At 37.6% G+C, this 19,225-nt stretch overlaps 1 protein-coding gene and 1 pseudogene across 1 annotated transcript in view; both read right to left on the bottom strand.

Moving 5' to 3' along the window:
• Positions 1–830: 830 nt before the first annotated feature.
• TWSG1 (twisted gastrulation BMP signaling modulator 1) overlaps positions 831–19,225 on the bottom strand; it is a 48,835-nt gene continuing 30,440 nt past the window's right edge. Inside the window, exons 3-4 of the mRNA XM_040478500.1 lie at positions 6,422–6,688; positions 831–3,852 (exon numbers count right to left, since the gene is read on the bottom strand). Of these exons, the coding sequence (XP_040334434.1) occupies positions 3,671–3,852; positions 6,422–6,688 (449 nt within the window). The 3' untranslated portion in view covers positions 831–3,670. The remainder of the gene's footprint in view (positions 3,853–6,421; positions 6,689–19,225) is intronic.
• LOC121033183 (gametocyte-specific factor 1-like) overlaps positions 18,852–19,225 on the bottom strand; it is a 2,137-nt pseudogene continuing 1,763 nt past the window's right edge.

Here is a 19,225-nt window from a genome sequence, read left to right as displayed (position 1 = left end):
CAAAAAGATGTAAAATGAACTTTTTTTCAAGTGGTTAGGAAAAATCTAAGAGGCCTAAGAGTCGTGACTCTTAACACCTATAAGCCAATGGAGTGTCCGCCAGCTTGAGGAACTCAGAACATGCCTGGCGTGGGCCGCTGGGTGGGCCTGCCATACTGCAGCCTGCCGGCCTGCTGGTTTCCCCGGCTGAGAGGATCTCGCTCCACTGGGCATCTTCAGATCAAGACCCTCTGCCTCTCAGGGTCACATGACTCACCGCCACTGGACAGCTTCAGCAAAAGAACAACTTTCCTCATCGAATGTATGGTCCTACTTGAAATGAATTCTACCCCCGAACTCCTTAGATTTCTCATTCCATTAAATCACTTGGCTGGCAACCCGTCCTCTAGAATGTTCCCCTCTCTAGAAGCCCTGTCCACCAAGCTGTCAGAATGTAGATTCTGGGAAACAATGCTGAATCTATCATAAAGGTACCATTTATGGCTCTCAATTCTAATAACGTCATCCCATGAGGGTCACTGTGGGAGAGCGGGGAGTGATTTTCCTACCTTGACCTTCCTGTGACTCCTTCCAACCATCAGATAGATCTCCTGAGCCTTGTAGAACAAGGAGAATGTTAAGTATTTCATTTCAAAGTTTCCCCCGTATTGGAACAAAGCGCATGAAAAAGCAGAGAGCAAACTATTAAAGAGCCTTTGTTTCAACACAATGTGTAGGGACATCCAGAGTGAAGGGTACACGCTTCCCTCAAACTAGAACTTCACTAGACAGAAATGTCACATTTATTCTAGTGTTTGTTCTACACTGAAGTTAGCAAAAAGCAGGACACAGTCATTTCAATTTTTTATTAAAATACTCTTTTGCTTATAGGGACAACCAAAGAAAAAAATGCGTAATTCTACATGTTGTAGATCATGTGAAATACAATTAACATAGACTCTGGGGAATGTAGGATAGATTTTAAAAATCTTCAAGGAAGCTTTCACAAAAACAAACTTTAAATATGTGGCTTATTCATATCTACCTCATTTTTCAGAAGTTTTAGTTTCTTTTCTCTATGTTGATGCTACTCTGCTTTATAAATAATTGTTCAAATATTCTAAAAGCTTACCAATTTTGTTTCCTGAAGCTTTAGAAATATTATTTCTAAATGAAAGCCTCTCTTTTTAGCATTTTATGTAAACAAAGACTTACTTTATTTGAATTATCATTTGATTTGGTGCCACTATTTTGAGTACATTTCTGCAATAATTAGATGTTATGGGGACAAAGAGAGACAGGAAAACTAACTAGCAGGGGCATGTCTTACCCTAGGAAAGAAACTTTTATATATGGCTTTTATAATACCTACTGATTTAGGGGTTTTTTGATCTAGTTATAAAATAGTTAACCTAAATTTTGATTTAAAAAAAAAGAATTTTTACCAGAGCTTCAAGTTAGAAGTAAATCATATCTAGAATAGTAATAAAGGGTCTAAATTTTAGTGGGGTTACTGGCTTCTGAAATGTTATACTTTTATTTTGGAAAACATTATTATTAAGAACTTGAAATACATTATAAACTGGTAATGGAATCTTTTAGGTAAACTCTGTCTTTCAATCCCTTCATAAACCACAAAAACAAAGCAAAATTGAATATGAAATTAACCATTGCATTTAGGGATAATTTCTACTGGGAGAAATAGATGTAAGGAAAATCAGTTCAAATACAATATGGTTCAAGAAATTACCTTCCCAGTATAAGGGCAGAAGAGATATTACAGTTAAAAATTTAATAATGAAGTCCTAATAAAGATGATAAATGCAGTTAAAAAGTGTCATAGTTAAGGCAACATTAAGCACTGTCAATAAACACAGAAGGATTTCTATATTCATAGATATGAAATTACTTTGAAGAATACCAAAGTGGAAATGAAGCACCTGGATGTAGATTCCTTTAAAACTTTCTCTTTTTTAGTTTAAAAGGTTTTAAGAAAACCATTACCTTTGTAGGCATTAATGAAGAAGGAAAGCCAAAATGTTTTCAAGGCACTTTTAAACAGAGGCATTTTAGGTGGAAGTAAGAAAAGGATATCCCAATGTTTTCCTATTAAAAAAAATACACACAAGAGCTAAATTTTAACTTTTTTTTTAAAGGCCAAACATTTTTGAAAAGGCTAAAGTACCTTTAGTATTCATTAGAGTAGTCTGAAAGAACAGAAAGGTATTAAGGCTTTAGATTTTATGATAGTTAATTATGATATTACATACGATTTTGTAACTAACTATTGTTCATATAATGAATACAAATACAAAGTGTCTAAGAGCATTATCTATTTTTATGTACTAAAATATTTAGACATACAAAAAAGATATTCCTGCAAGTTACTTGTAACTCATAATGTACTGAAAAATTAATAATTTTGTATAGTCAAGAGTCTCTGTAATATAAATATTTATGTTTTAGATTCATGCTTGAAGACTGGGGTTTTATTACGATGAAGGACACATAGTATTTAAGCTTATCATTATCAAAACATATAAAACAAAATAGTCTGTAGTGTATTTGGAGTTAACATCATCTTAAACAGAGATTTCTTTTTCACTGCATACCCTTCACCTCCCACTGTCTGATTATACTTTGTAGTGAGAACATTCTATCCAGATGGAAACCTAAAGGAAAGATTACACTATAACAAAATAATTTAAGTTTGCTTCCCATAAGAATTGCCAGCTTTTTCAACCTTCCCTGTTCACACCGGTGAGTTTCCTCTTTATCTCCTCCTGTCACTCAGCTTAGGAACAAGGCTCTGCCCACGCTGTCTGTACAACAGGACGAAGTGTTTCCCTGGTGCTCTAAGTGGAGTCTGATTTGGCAGGCACTTCCCATCCTGAGTGTTCCGTAAGCTGGTACCTTAAGTCTGAGAAATGCTTATCTTCCTAATTCTTTATACCCTAGCAGAATATTTAGTGCAATGTCATAGGTGTGCCTTGCAATTCTTGGTCAGAATTCACCTACCTCAGCACTTTGGGCAGGGGCATGTAAGAGAAGGAGAAATTTTCCTCAAAGCTCTGTCAGCATGTGTATTACAGGATGGATTCTACTACGTAAGAGTTTTAAACTGTAAAATGTAGTAAGCATTTACTTTCTAAAACCAACATTACAAGGTTTGAAATTAAGCTTTTAATGGTGAAATTTATGTGAGTTCTCATCGGACTATCTACCCTATTTATAGAAGAGATAAATGAGACAAGGTACAGTGAGTGAAGACTGGTGTATGACTGGAAAAACTCAGTGTCCCAGGAGTAGTATATGAAGAAGTCATAACTTATGTTAATGTGCTCTAACACTTTCAAAACCAAAGGCTTTTGGAATGCTAGAAAAAAAATGACATCAGGCTTTGTCAAAAAACCTCAGATCTTTCAAGAAATTCTCTGTGTACTTGCTTCTCATATGATCAAAGCTGTAAATGTATTTAAGAGGAAAGGGCTTATTGCCAGTGGGCTATAAAATCAACCAGAGCAGTGATAATTATAATTTAACACATTACTGGATTTGTCATACTTTAACTCTGTCCAAATTCTATCTTCTTAACCAGCTAGCATGCCGGTGCAACCAGTAGAGCTCAATGAATAGTTTTTCATATCTTTCTTGTTGTCTAGATTGCTTTGGTTTGCATTCTTCTCCTTCTTTAGAACATGCAGTTCATACATTTGACAGTTTTACTACCATAGTCGATGCATTCTGGACCAATGCACTCGCAGCAGGCGTTATGGAACCAGCGATATTTGGACGCTCCCATGGATTCACAGGATATTTTACACTGATGTATGGACATGCAGTCATCAAAATAAACCACAGTACACATGTGTTCTGAAAAAGAAAAAAATTAAGAGCTCAGAGCAAGAAAGAGGAAAATCAGGAAATGCTTTAATACCTGTCTGATATTAATAGTTATTCTTGGTTCTCTTACTGCTAGTCTACATAGGACAATGGAAGAGGTGTAGGAAAAAAGATCACATTTGTTAATTATATTGAGAAAGAAGCCAGAGTCTCCCACTCCAGTTGAAGAAGGTAAAGGACTTCCTTAGTCACTTTATCAGATTCTGGACTTTGATCTCAAAGTTAAGGTTACTAGGCTTAACGTTTACTATGCTTCAGAGCTGTGCCTTTTAAATTGGGCATTCCTTCCTTCTTTCCTTCCTTCTTTCCTTCCTTCCTTCCTTCCTTCCTTCCTTCCTTCCTTCCTTCCTTCTTTCTATTTATATTTGAGAGAGAGGTGGGGGGAGTGTGAGCAGGAGGGGCAGAGAGGGAGGAAGACAGAGGATCTGAAATGGGCTCTGCACTGACAGCAGAGAGCCTGATGAGGGGTTTGAACTCAAGAACCATGAGATCGTGACTTGAGCCAAAGTTGGACACTTAACTGACTGAGCCACCCAGGCACCTCAAATTGGGCATTTCTGATAAGATTTCCTTAGAGGAGAGAATTCTCTGGCTAAAAGAAGTTTGAAAAATACTGTTCTAAAGCTATACTGAGAATTTACAAAAAAAAAAACAAAACAAACTTAATTCAAATGATGCAAAATGGTTAGCAATACTTGGCACAATTCTGCATTAGCTATTTAAAAACGCTCATATTATCAGTAGCAATTTCTAGTCTTGCTTTCCAACACAACTATTTTTGATTGTTTCAATTTTTAGTTCTCCTGGTGGTTAATGTCATATAATGACCTAGCAAGGAGGATAGGGTACGTGAAATAAATAAAGACAATAAAAAATATTAATAGAGAGTGTATGATTAGAGTCTGTTATTTTACAGAGCCATTTATAGAACTGATAAATTACCAGGCGTCTGAATAGCAAGGAAAGGTTTAATGGAAAAGAGCGGGCTTGTATTAGGAAGAAGAGTGAAATGCAAAGTTACCAGGTAACAAAATAAGGAAAGTCACAAGGAGACCAGTGCAGTGCGCATGGGGAACGGAGTGGAGGCCAGTCCCGCTGCAGTGAAAGGTTGGCAGCAGGAGACAGCAGAACCATCACTGGCTATAGAAGATGAGATCAGGTCAAGACAGAAAACACGAAGGCCAGTACAGCATGAGACCAGGCAGACTAGGGACTGAGCAGGACAGGGGAGCTTTGAATCTCCAGGTGATTAGTAACTTTTTTTCATTTATTAATTGAACAAGTATTTGTGGATCACCTACTATGGATGGCCATTATGGACTCAAAGAGTAATGAGAGAATCCAAGGAACTAAGTACAAAATGGTAGACCTATAAGTTAAAAACAGACAACAAGTCAAAACACAAATATGGGGAGAAGGAATAGAGCTAATTTGCTCCAGAGGTAAGAGCAGGGGCACCTAGAGAAGGTGTCAAAGAGGAGAAACTTTGTCTCGAAAGATAGTTGGTGTTTCCAGGAAACTTGGCTTCCTGCTAATTATTTTATTAAATTAAATGATATTTGAACAAAATTTATGAATTATCATTGAATGCCTATTATACTGATTACATTTTAGTGGAGAAAATGGTAGCAAAATACCTTAATAAGGCATATTCCATATATTTCTGATGTTTTCCAAAATCTGCAATTTGTCTCTTAAGGTAGTATAACCAAAAAGCAACAAGAATGCTTACTCTGAGTATCATTAACAAATGCTGTTTTGCTTTTACTACTGATATCCAAAGGTCATACTATTTCAGATAGGCAGGGTTATAAGGGAGGGCACAAGAAAAAGCCAAATAAGAAATAATACAAATTATACTATTTATGCATAATTCATTTCATATTTTAAGAAATAAAAACTTCATCATTGCCATATTCTTCCACAGTAAAATGGTGCAGAGCCTTTTACTTGAAAATATCAAAGATTTTATAAAAGTTACATGCCCTTTACATTAAGGAATGACCTATCCTCACTAATAAGCGTTCTTTAATATGGTTTTCAAAGATATACAAGTCATTCTTTCATTTAGTTCCCCTTCTGACCAACAGCACTGGGGACAGTTTATACCTGGAGATTAGACGTCTGTAATACCAACTTGCTCATAAAGAAATTTAGCAGATGACCTCAGTAGCATTTTTGGTACCAATGCTATTACAAAAACGTGACTTCCTAGGACACTCTGAATATTACCTGACAGTGTGCAATGCTATATGAAGTAAGCAGCACTGTTGCTATCCTATGGAAAGAACAATTTAAGCCTAACACAAATAAACATCAAAATTAGAACCAGATTATCTATCTTCCAACACAACCTCTATCACTGTGACCATGAAGGAGTGGTGACTATATGCCTGACATGCCTCCTTATCTACTTAGGGATTAGGGTCATTAAAGTCCAGAATTTACTTAAAATTAGACAAACTCAAAGATACTGTAGGTTTCACAGACCACCCAGAAAGTGAGGGGGCAAGATAGAAAGTCAGCTGTGGGCAGTTACCTTTGTCACTGGAGTAAGGTGCGTGAACATTATTGCTAGGAACAGACACATTCTGATGGTGTGGCTGGTTCACAGTTTCTAAAAAGGAAACCAGATTCTCATGATGCGAGAGTTCCTCTGCAACAGGGAAGGAAACAATGTTCCAGTTCAACTGAGTGTCTCCTTCTGTGAGCGCCCGGAAGAGAGAAGGGATTGGCTCGTGAAGCTCCTCCACCGTGCTCTTTGAGGTTGGAGGTGTGTCACTATAGTTTCTAGGATTACACATACCTGGAGGAGAAGGGACGAAGAAAATAAAAGTTAATTTTTCTCCCTGACTGGAATATCATGCAATACTATCTTGCAATCAAAGCTCCAACATATTAAAATTAGGCTGCTTCTACATATACGTAGATATCTTCCTAGCCTTTTTGGCTGAGAGGGCCCAGAAGTGATGACACCCCTGTAGCATTGAGCACATCAAGTGCCCAGATGTTGTTTTCTAAATACCTAACCTCCACTAAGAGGGACCAGAGCTATTTTGAGAAAAGACTGATTCCAGAACTAGGTCAGGGAAAGTACAAAATGACCCTGGGATACTTTCTATCCCAAAAAGTAAGGAAATGCTCAGTGAATAATGGGACATATCAAAACACAGGATGTAACTTGAAGGGGTTCCTACTGGCCAAATAGACAATTTTAATGTCAAAATAAATGATGATAGTAATGGATTACCACCTGACAAATAAAATAGGAACTAATGAGTCCTTATATTACCAATAAATGAATGAAGGAAAAGCTCCCCAACTGATAAATGTAGAAGGAATGAAGGAAATAGAAAATCACCACTTGGCAATTATCATAGAGGTGTTTGATTCAGATGGGAGTCATCAATGGATGCTAAAGCCTGTGGGTGGAGGTCAGATGAGGAACATATTAAAGTACTCCAGGATCATCCTACATAACATAAAGTCTCTGCTCAATAAAACTCTCAAGGGAAAGACCGCAGCACTGTTTCAGACTGAATGAGTCTGAACAGACATGACAACTAAATGCATCACATATTCTGGATAGCAGCCTGGATCAGAAGCGGTATCACAAGGGATACTGCTGAGACATTTGGCAAAATATGAATGAAGTTTGTGGACTGGATGGCAATGTTGTAACAATGTTATATACGAGAATGTTCTAGTTAGAAAACACAGACTAGAATATTTAGTGGTGATGGGATATCATGTATAAAGCTTGTTTTCTAAAGGTTCAAAAAAGGATGAATGATCATGCGTGTTGGGTATGCGTATATGGAGAGGGAGTAGAACTGAACAATGGAGCAAATTCGATAAAATGTTAGTAACTGGGGAATCTAGGTGAGGGATACAGGAATCCTCACCCTTCTGGCAGTTTCTCTACATTTGAAATTATTTCAAAATGAATTATTTTGGGGGCACCTGGGTGGCTCAGGTCATGATCTCCCAGTTCATGAGTTTAAGCCCCACGTCAGGCTCTGTGCTGATGGCGTGGAGCCTGCTTGGGATTCTGGCTCCCTTTCTCTCTGCCCCTCCCCTGCTGATTTTCTCTCTCTTTCTCAAAAATAATAAACATTTTAACAAAAAAAAAAAAGAATCATTTTTTAAAAAAATCTTAAAAAGGAAAACCGGTAGAGGGGAATTAGCGATAGTGACTATAGAAAATGTTTCCAAGGTGTTTTGTTATAAAGGGAAGAGCTGAGAAAATGCTTAATCAGCCCCAGTCTTTGGGCAATAATAGCCCAACATCCAGCTGATATTGTGGAGCAGAAGGGAGCTACCCAGAATGTGAGTTCTGAGCTAATTAAATGATTATTATTGTCTTAAGCCACTACATTTGGGGGTAGGTTGTTTAGCAGTACTAGTAACTGGAACAGAGCCCTCCGGATTTTCTTTCATGAATACTGTACTTTAAAAACTAAATTAGGGGCGCCTGGGTGGCGCAGTCGGTTAAGCGTCCGACTTCAGCCAGGTCACGATCTCGCGGTCCGGGAGTTCGAGCCCCGCGTCAGGCTCTGGGCTGACGGCTCAGAGCCTGGAGCCTGTTTCCGATTCTGTGTCTCCCTCTCTCTCTGCCCCTCCCCCGTTCATGCTCTGTCTCTCTCTGTCCCAAAAATAAATAAACGTTGAAAAAAAATTTAAAAAAAAAAAAAATAAAAAAATAAAAAATAAAAAATAAAAACTAAATTATATTTCACTTTGGTTTAGTATCTATTAGGTCTAATATGGAGTTTTTCTTTTTCCTCAGACTAAAATTTTGAACTGTTAAACCAAATTTATAAATTCCTAGATTTTATAAATTTAGGCGGAAGGGAAAATCATCTCGTGTTTTCCACACGTTACTCGTTTAAGGGACATGGCAAGAACTGAGGATAACGAGGTTGTTTATACTCTTCATAAAATCTTTTAAAACACAGGAACCCTTAATGATTTAGGTGATGACACAGAATGATGGATTAAAGGGTCAATCTGACTCCTTTATTCATAAAAGAGGAAATGGGCCCAGATAAATTAAATCATTCGTCCACTGTTATATAATCTAGGATTAACGCCAACATTATGATTCAGTCTGATTTCACATCCATTGCTGATTTCAATAACCACATTCTATAAATAACCGTTAAGTGGCACTGAAAAGCAAATAATACTTAGAATACGTGAATTATAAAATATACATAATTTATTCTTCTGCCGGATTTTATAATGAATGAAAATTAGTAATCTGAGATGAAAAGGTAAACAACAGAGCTCAATGGTTGGAAGAGCTAAACTCAACATCTACTGGGACTTTAAACAAACTTGGGGCTCATTTCCAGAGATTTCATTACATTCAAAAAAGTTTTGAGGGGAGAGATTTGTGCATTTAACAAACTTAGGCCAAAAACATCTGTAATTTAAATCTGAATACACTGTGTTAAAACCAGTATGCATGAAGTAAATGCTTGCTATCTAGATAATATTTTTCCATGGCATGATTTTAAAGCTTTCACATAGCTTTCTCTTTTTACAGCTAGGATTACATTCAGAGAGATCATCACTAGAAACTCTTCTTAGGCAATGCAGATTTTGACCCTCCATTTCTTGCCTGAAGCACTCTTCAAATTCCGAATTCTTTCAAGCATGGGGAGTTATGAAATCTGATCTTCCAATGACATGTGCGATTTATCCTGCTCAGGAAAAGCAACCTTTTAAAATTTCTGGAAGTTCTTTTTTTTTTTTTTTAATATTTTACAAATTTATTTTAGAGAGAGAGGAGGTGTGAGGGGACCAGGGGCAGAGAGAGAGGGACACAGAGAATCCAAGGCAGGCTCTGCACTGTCAGCACAGAACCCGACATGGGGCTCAAACCCACGAACTGTGAGATCACAGTCTGAGCTTGAATCAAAAGTCAGACACTCAAATGACTGAGCCACCCAGGCACCCCTGGAAATTCTTTAGTTGTCTATATTCATTATGTACAATGGATTAATTTCTGGGGAGAAAGTTACTAACCACTCACAGCTTAAAACAATTAGGAAAACTTCTCTGGAAAGCATCTATCATCCTCCTGAAGTTTATCATTGTTAGCTTTTCTTTAGTTGGCTACAGAGGTTATTTTCACTATCATTGTGTTGAGGCAGTTTGTTACTTTGTGCCATTCTATCACTACAGTGAAGTTTTTAAATTTTAAAGGAACGGGCTCTGCACAAGGCAGTCAGGAGAGGCTTCAAATCAGGAAACAAATGGCAACCATTGAAAAGGCAAGCATTTCAAATCCTTTAGGTGCATAGAACTTTGATACAATTTGTTTCAGCAAGCCAGAATTCACTACTATTGTGCTCTAGATCTACAACTACTAAGTACAAAGATTTTTTCTGATGTGTGCTTAATTCTTTTATATATCTGACCTGTGTCTTCATACATTTGAAAACTAAGGTTATATTAAAGTAGAGCTTACTTGATGAAACCACGTTTTAGGGTAGTTATTAAGACTAAGGGGGAAAGTTATTACTTTCCTTAATGTGCATGGTTAAAAGCAACCACAGAGTCCAGAAAAATGTACAATAAAGAAGCAACATTGCTTTCCACTCCTCCCACCCCCAATTCCACTCCCCAGACACACCCACTTTAAAAGTGTTCTTGGGACACCTGGGGGGCTCAGTTGGTTGAGCGTCTGATTTCAGGTCATGATCCCACAGGTGGTTCCTGAGTTCAAGCCCCACATGTCAGGCTTTCTGCTGTCAGTGCAGAACCTGCTTTGGATCCTCTGTCTCCCTGTCTCCCTGCCCCTCTCCCACTCTCTCTCTCTCTCTCTCTCAAAAAGAAAAAAGAAAAAGAAAAAAGTCTGTTCTTAAGTTTCTCTGGTAGTTACCTCTACAAGAATTTAAATAAAAATGGTTAATTACCAGAAGCAGTAAAAAACATCTTAGACCTTATCTATTAATCCTCTTATATGAGAGATGAAGATTAAGTTCATTTACACTAGACTCTTTCTTGTGTTTCTAATAATTATATTATTCTAATACTATAGAATACTCCTTTGCAGTCTTAAATATACTTAAACTTCTGATTCTTATTCCACATCTCTTAATTCCCTCATTTGCAGATAAGGATGCCAGTGTCTTCCCACTTTCCCCACCCAACTCCTCCTAACTTATGTTGACAAACTTAATAAAAACCTTCTGTTGCCTAAATACAATGAAATCTTCTTGTCTTAGTATACTTGATTTTGAAAGTTGAAAACCAGCAAACAGCAGTTTACCTTAACATGACCCCATGAACATTGTTCACTGAAAAGCACACAGTATGATAGGATTTCCTTGTCCAATGCTGTATTATCAGAAGCAAATTTTCTAATTTTAAGATAAAATGAATTTTTTTCCATGAACTCCATACAATACTGAAAAACAGCTACATTTCACACAGCATTACCTATCAGGTCTTCTTGCCAAAAATCTTAACCTGAATCCAACCAAACTTTTAACAACTAGCTTCAAATTACTGGAAATACAGAGGGATAGAGGAACAAGCTAAATGACAACCTCAAGGAAATAAAGTTAGACCCTTAATGTGGGATATTCTACAGGCAAACTGATACTGTTTCTTCAATATGTCAAGTGGCATGAGAAAAAAACCACACACCAGATACCACATAAGCATCTTGTTTGGATCAATTTGAACATATCAACTATACAAACATGCTTTTGAGACAAATGGAGAAACTTGATTATGAACTGGAATGTTAGGTTATACCAAGAAATTACTGTTAATTTTGTAGGTTTCATAATGGCATTATGATTTAAAAAGTAAATGTATTTTCTTTTAGGGATTGAAACTGAAGAATGTAGGGGTAAAAATTATTTACTGTCTGTAGTTTGCTTTTAAATATTCTGTGCCAAGTAAGAAAAAAAAAAGGAGGAAAGGATAGATGAAACGAATGTAGCTTATTTTTGATAATTGTTGAATCCAGTGATGGGTATATAAGAATTCATCATGCTACTCTCTCTACTTCTCTGGATGTGAAAATTTTCATAATGGCAAATCAACTGCCATATTTAATTCCTAGGACTAATGTTTTCTTATTGAACTTCTGCATTTTCTTGTACTTTCTATGCTAGGAATGTTCTTGGAATATGTGTGTGTGTGTGTGTGTGTGTGTGTGTGTGTGTGTGTGTGTGTGTTTGTGTGTGTTTGTACCACAGACAACAAGCTTATAACAAATCTTGAAGAATTATTCTGCTTCTCAAGTGTATGCTAGATATCCTATGGAACACATTTTCTTCTCAGAGATAGGCTTCTCAGGGCCCTCACTTATTGCTTCGGGCAGACTAGTTGTCTCTTAAGCCTCTGTATTATTTATGCTTTTAATTTTCTGTGTATTATGATGTTTCAACATCTTTCTGGCTGGGGAGAGACTGCTCCTTCCTGGGCTAGTCAATTCTTAAAGCCAGCAGTGGGCTCAGCCAGAAGGAGGCTTTTGATATGCAAATTGACCAAACCCTGAGCCACACCTCCTCTATCACCCAAGCACCCCAGGAGGCATGCGCTTAATGAAGCCAGACCTGGTGCTAAGCAACTAGCGAGTGTCTCTAGGGCCTAGAGCCCATGGGATTCAAACTGGCCAGTTCTAAACTGTACGCTCGGCCCTGCCTTTACTTTCCAGTGGAAACCCCACTGAAGATTCTGGCCCAGATTTTCCTCCTGTTCCTGTCTTTTGCCACTTGATAAAAAGCTGGTGCTTCCCCTATGACCCTGGATGGCATGCAGTGACCCCCTCTCTGAGACCTGTGATTTATAATGAATTTTGTTCCTCACTGAGCCTTTCCTGACTGACCACAGAACAGCCTCCTGTGTAGCTTTCATCTTATAACTGTCCTTAAATCACCTCCTGGTTAAAGCCAGTATTTCCTTCAACCCATGTTTTTCTCTTTCTTGGTCTTTTGCCTTATTTTCTGATACCACACCAAATGTGGTGTGTGCAAAGTACACTTAAGAGTTCTTGCTGTCCAAAAATGTTTTTAATTTTACATTCACATTCTTGATCAATAATTTGTCAGAACAAAATAATTTTCCTACTGCGTATTTAAGACATTGGTCCAGTGACAGTAATGAGAAGTCTGATGGCAGTGTGATTCTTCTTCTTTTCTTGACTCTGGTTTTCTACTCACATGATTTATTTTATTTTAAGTAGGCTCTGTGCCCAAAGTGGGGCTTGAACTCACAACCTTGAGATCAAGAGTTGCATGCTTTACCAACTGAGCCAGCCAGGCACCCTTGCAGTGTAATTCTTATTCCTTGTACATACACTCTATTGTTATTTCTGAGATCTTTCAGAATATTATTTAACTTGGCAATAGGAAGACTTATAGGAGGCTGTGTTTAGATGTAGGTGTTTTCTCATTCATCTTGTTCTGCATTCTGTAGATTCTTCCAGTCTAACGATGCATGTTTTTTTCTCAGCCTTGGGAAGTTTTCTTCTATTATTTCTTTGACAGCTTCTTTCCTCCTATTTTTGATTCTTTTCTGGAGTATCTATTTTTCCCTGTCATATTTTCCATCTGTCTGTTTGCTCTATATTTCTATGACATTCCAATGTTATTTCCAACCCCTCTTAATTTACAATTTTTCTAATCAAATTTTAAATTTGCAAATGCTTTCTTGTTCTGTTTTTTATAATATAATAATAAAATATAATATGTTTTCTCAAATTCCTCCAAAATATAGCCATCAGTTTTCTTAAAGATTTATTTCCTAAAGATTTCCTCCATGGTCAGCTGGTCTGCTGCTGTACCGTGTTCTTTCCTTCAAGGTACTTGCTCTACTTTGTTCACAGGTCTGGTTATTAGGCTGGAGACATTTCCTCTCCTGCAATGCCTGAATGAGGGGATCTTGACTCTGGTGTGCCAACCACACACCAGTGCTTGTAGTCCTTTCAACTTAATTCCTTCATTTTCTCTAGAGAGAATCTCTCCATTTTTTTTAAACCTGGGTTATTTTGAATGTTTTATATGAAGAATGAGAGAGGGGGTAGGGTATCAAATCATACAGCTGTTCTTTAGACACATCTTTAAATAACCTTTCTATTTTCACGTATATTTCTCATTCTTACACACCACAAAAGTCAAAGCTGAGCCTGAAGGGTTTAGTTAGGAAAGTCACTCCTCACCCTGCCATAACCCCCTTTTCTGCAAATTGTTTTGGTGTTGCTTCCAATCTGTTTACTAAACAGCAAGATTCTCCATCTTCCTTTTAGGTATTTCTCCAATTTCTCTTTCTCTTTGTTGTTAAAGTTCATTTCCAGTTGTATTCTTTTATTTCATTTTACTGGAGTTTAAAAAGTACAAGGGAGAGCATGTGTGAAAATAGACCACTGTGTTGAACCAGAAGTCACATTTGCTTTAAGGGTATGAAAATGTGATGAATCATATTTTCTTTTGCTTTTTCTTGCACTCTGGCTCTTGACCTCTCCCCCATTCCCTCTGCCATCTCGTTTTCCCCAGAATCTCTTGTATCCAACTTCCTATAAGGCATCTCCACTTGAAAACCTTATATGCTCCTCAAACTCAACTGTCCCGGTCATCTTCCCCAACATACCTGGGCATTATTATAGGCATTCTCTATCTTGGTTTCTGTCACAATTTATCCAGTCACACAAGCCAGAAACCCAGAGGCTACTTTGGCTCTCATTTCTCAATTCCCACTCCCAAGGTGTCACCAAGTATGGTCAAGTTAATCTAATTGTTTTTCCAGTTAGGCCACACTTGTTCATCTCCTCTGCTATCACTCTAGACCAAGTCCCCATCAAATTTTGACTAGACCTAGAAGCACTGTATTTTGATGGATTTTAAACTCTATCTTCCATTCTCCCTCAGAAACTCTAGACCTTTAAAATGCATGTTACTGAATTTTGCTATCTGTTATCCCTCCTTTTGGCTATTAGCTTCTGAACACTTCAGGCATACTTCTTCCTCACTAACCAATAACTTCAATACCTGGATCACCACTTCATTTCCACCCCTAGACCCACTGTCATTGTTGACAATTTCAATATTCACACTGAAGATCCCCCTAATACCCTGCCTGGTCTTTTGTTGCTAGACCCCCTTAGTGATAGGGTTTGTAAATCCACCCCACGTCAGTCATACAACTCATAGGTCTAGCATTAATTCCCTTCTTTCCTTATATCTTACATCCAGTTCAAACCACACTCTGACAACTTACATGCAAAATATTTTCTGAATCTGAGCCTCACCATCTCCACTAATGTCAACAATCCTAGTCTACTCTACTATCATCTGTTACTTCAACTACCACAACCACCTCCTAACTGATCCCCCATCTCCTCTCTTCACACCCTAAAGTCTGTCTTTTGTGCAGAGGTGTCCAGAATGGTCATTTAAAAAATGTAATTCGGATATCACCAATGCATCCTCTCCAGTTGGTTTCCATTATACTTAGGGTACAATCCAAATTCCCTTCCTGGCCTCCAAGACCTAGTCCTTACCCACCTCTCCCATTCATCTCCCTCCACCCTTCCTCTTCATCACTAACATTGGCCATACTGATCTGTTTTCAAACTTGGATCTTTAGCCACTGCACTTAAAACATATTTTGATATATTAAGTGGTACACATCAATCTTTTGTTAATGATGGTTAACTAAAGTTACTGATTTCTAAAGCTTGTTGGAGACAGACTGTTTTTAACTCTAAAAAATTAGAACTTTCCAGTACTGACAAAAGGAGGAAAAAAAGCTCTTTGAGACTTATCATTCACCTGTTTTCCCTAAATGAAAAAAAAATTATTAAAAGATGCCTTCTACTCTAAGTAAAAGTAAAATTATTCTAAAGGTATCTTGGATTCAGGAGTACTTGGGTGGCACAGTTAGTTGGTTAAGTGTCTGACCTTGGCTCAGGTCATGATTTCACAGTTTGTGGGTTTGAGCCCCACATAGGGCTCTGTGCTGACAGCTCAGAGTCTGGAGCCTGCTTCGGATTCATTCTCTCTCTCTCTCTCTCTCTCTCTCTGTCTGTCTGTCTGTCTCTCTCTGCCTCTCCCCTGCTTGTGCTCTCTCTCTCCCAAAAGTAAACAAATAAACATTAAAAAAATTAAAGGTATCTTGGATTCTGTTTATTATACTTTTATAAAATAAAATGTCTTTATTGGAAGTATGTATGAGGAATATTCAACTTTAGAGAGAGGTATGGGTGGTATAAAGAAGGGAGACATTTCCTATATATACTTTCTTGTATTGTTTGAATTTACTGTATGTAAATAGTAACTTTAGTTTTTAAATTATATTTTAGAGGAAAATACATATGTGTTAATAGTAGTTGATATCAAAGGTCCCTCTTTTCTATATTTTCCTAAAATTCAACACAGTACTTTCACCTTAAATGACGTACTTAGATGTGCAAAATTGTTGCTTCCTTAGGAGTTTTCTTTAAAAAACTGAATATATTTCAGATTTTAAAAAAAGGACAGATTTGAATAGCAGTTTCCAAAGAATAGTCTAAGAGCTTTGTGGAGTCTCCAGGATCCTTTCAGAGGAATCATACAGTCAAAGTAATTTTCACAAGACTTTGTTCGTTTGTTTCACAGGTCTGACGTCGGCACTGATGACACAAAAGTAATGATGAGCAAAACATTTGGCAACTTAGCTTGAATCAAGGCAGTGGTACCAAACTGTTATCAGCAGTCATTGTGTTCTTCACCACCAAATACAGTTTTAGTTTGTTTTTAAAGGCTCATTTCACTTAAGACAATGCTTAATGGAGCAAATAAAAATTATTAGTTTCATTAAGTAGAGATTCTTGAATACATGACTTTTTAATATTCTGTGTGATGAACTGGGAAACATGCAAAAAATACTTGCTGCATACTTAAGTGCAATGCCCGTCTTGAAGAAATAGCTTATTTTTTTAATTTTTAAAAAATTTTTAAAAAATGTTTATTTATTTTTGACAGAGAGAGACAGAGCATGAGCAGGGAAGGGGCAGAGAGAGAGAGGGAGACACAGAATCCGAAGCAGGCTCCAGGCTCTGAGCTGTCAGCACAGAGCCTGACACGGGGCTCGAACTCACGAGCTGTGAGATCATGACCTGAGCCAAAGTCGGACGCTCAACCGATTGAGCCACCCAGGCACCCCGATTTTTTTAACTTTTATTTATTTTTGAGAGACAGAGAGCGCGAGTGGGGAAGGGGCAGAGAGAGAGGGGGAGACACAGAATCCAAAACAGTCTCCAGGCTCTGAGCTGTCAGCACAGAGGCCAAAAAGGCCACTGGTGAGACAAATAGTAACTGAAACTGAGAAACAGGGACATGCATTGTCTAGAGCAGCTTTCCTTAATCTTTTAGAACTCATGCCCTGTTTTCATAAACATAAAAATCCCACCACCATCTGTCCTCTCACAAGTTGTCATAGCGATACAATGCCTTTCAATGCAGACTCAACACATATTGCCTAGTAGGGCAGAGACAACATTAGGAAGGGCCATAACAATGTAGTCTAAGTATGCAGTTCTCAGATGGTCTGGCTAAATCCAAGAGAAAATTTGGAGTTCACGGAATACAGCTTTGTGCCCAAGCCCAACTATCTACAGAGATCATGAAAAATTAATAGTTGTAAATAACTATTAAGTCCAACATCATATACTAGCTTAAAAGTGATAGTTATAATGGCTACAAATGAAAGCTACTGTGTTATATGATTTTAGAAGGACACCAGCTTTGCCTTCATCTTCACAAGAAGCCGAGTAACATATAATGTGTAACATACAAAAATTAGTACAGCAGAACAGGTCACAGAGCACGGACTTGAAAGCCAGGCTTGAGTCCCAGCTTTCTTTCAGACTAGTTGTCTAACCTTAGGGAGGTCATTTAAACTCTCAGATGTTTCCTCAAGGAAACATCTGTCAAACAGATGAAGGATAATAACATTCTCATACTCCTTAGGTTTGTTGTAAGGACCAAATTAATATATGGAAAGTACTCGACATATACAGATGTTATATAAGCATTAGCTATTAGTTTTTTAGAAAGTATTCCTTGGCTGACTAGTAATCCAATTTGGACACTGCTACACTGACTTTTTAAAAAAGAATTAAGAAGTGTTCCACTAGACAAAACTCTTTAGGGAGTCATACAGTATATATGGAATGCATGGTCTAAGAATCAAGACATCTTGAACTGAAGATGCACTAATTAACTGTAATTAATTCATTCAACAGCAGAATCTCATCTGATCTCTCCAAATTTTACAATATCAACAAAACTACTGTCGTTTGTTTAATTCACTGATAAACATTTTAAACTTAATTTTTTTTTGTTTTAACAGTAAATCTTTATTGAAAGACATTAAAGACAGAAAGATATTAAGTAGAAAGCAATACCATTCTTATGGGTAGGAAGATTCAACATTAAAACTATATTAACACTCTGGGGCATCTGGGTGGCTCGGTCGGTTAAGCATCCAACTCTTGATTTTGGCTCAGGTCATGATCTCACGGTTCATGGGATTGAGCCCCGCATCAGGCTCTGCACTGACAGTGTGGAGCCTACTTGGAATTCTCTCTCTCCCTCTCTGTCTGCCCCTCTCCTGCATGCACTCTTTCTATCTCTCTCAAAATAAATAAATAAACTTTAAAAAAAAGCTATATCAACACTCCAAAAATGTATCTGTAAATTTAGTGTATGTCCAACAAAAATCCTAAGGTTTCTTTATGTTGACATGAATAAAGTCTCTTTATTTTGAGAATTAGATGCATGAATAAAATTTACATAAGATCATATTGTCCATGCTATTTTCCTCCGTAACCTATTTTTTAACAGACTTTTTTTTTTAATCTATGTTGATGCTTTATTTGAAATAGTTCTTCTGAGTTTCAGGGTTCTTTCCTGCATCAAATGAATGAAAGTCAAAGCAGGGAGGAAAAAAGAAAAAGGTACTTGTCAGTTTGAAAGTCACAGTTTATCTTTCTATAATTAAATTAGGAGGGGAAAAAATGAAGAACCCATTGGTAGCAGGAAGAAGCAAGAGTATTCTAGGGTCTGGCATTTGATGAAATAGATATTCAGTTACTGTTCATTTCCATTGTTTTTCCATGGCAGAACATACAGCAGAGACTTGGGAATGCACATGCCTGAAGCCAGGTTACTCTTACGTTCCATAACTATGTTGCTTGCAGGGTTGTTGCTGCCACAGTAGTTGGCTGTGCCCCAGACAAATGGGGTGCTGGTCTGGGGCGCCTGGGTGGCGCAGTCGGTTAAGCGTCCGACTTCAGCCAGGTCACGATCTCGCGGTCCGGGAGTTCGAGCCCCGCGTC

The sequence above is a fragment of the Herpailurus yagouaroundi genome, unplaced genomic scaffold (assembly GCF_014898765.1).
Source record: "Herpailurus yagouaroundi ecotype Mexico unplaced genomic scaffold, PumYag 142, whole genome shotgun sequence".
NCBI lineage: Eukaryota > Metazoa > Chordata > Mammalia > Carnivora > Felidae > Herpailurus > Herpailurus yagouaroundi.
Note: the sequence above shows the minus strand (reverse complement) of the source record. Positions and strands in the feature narration are given on the sequence as shown.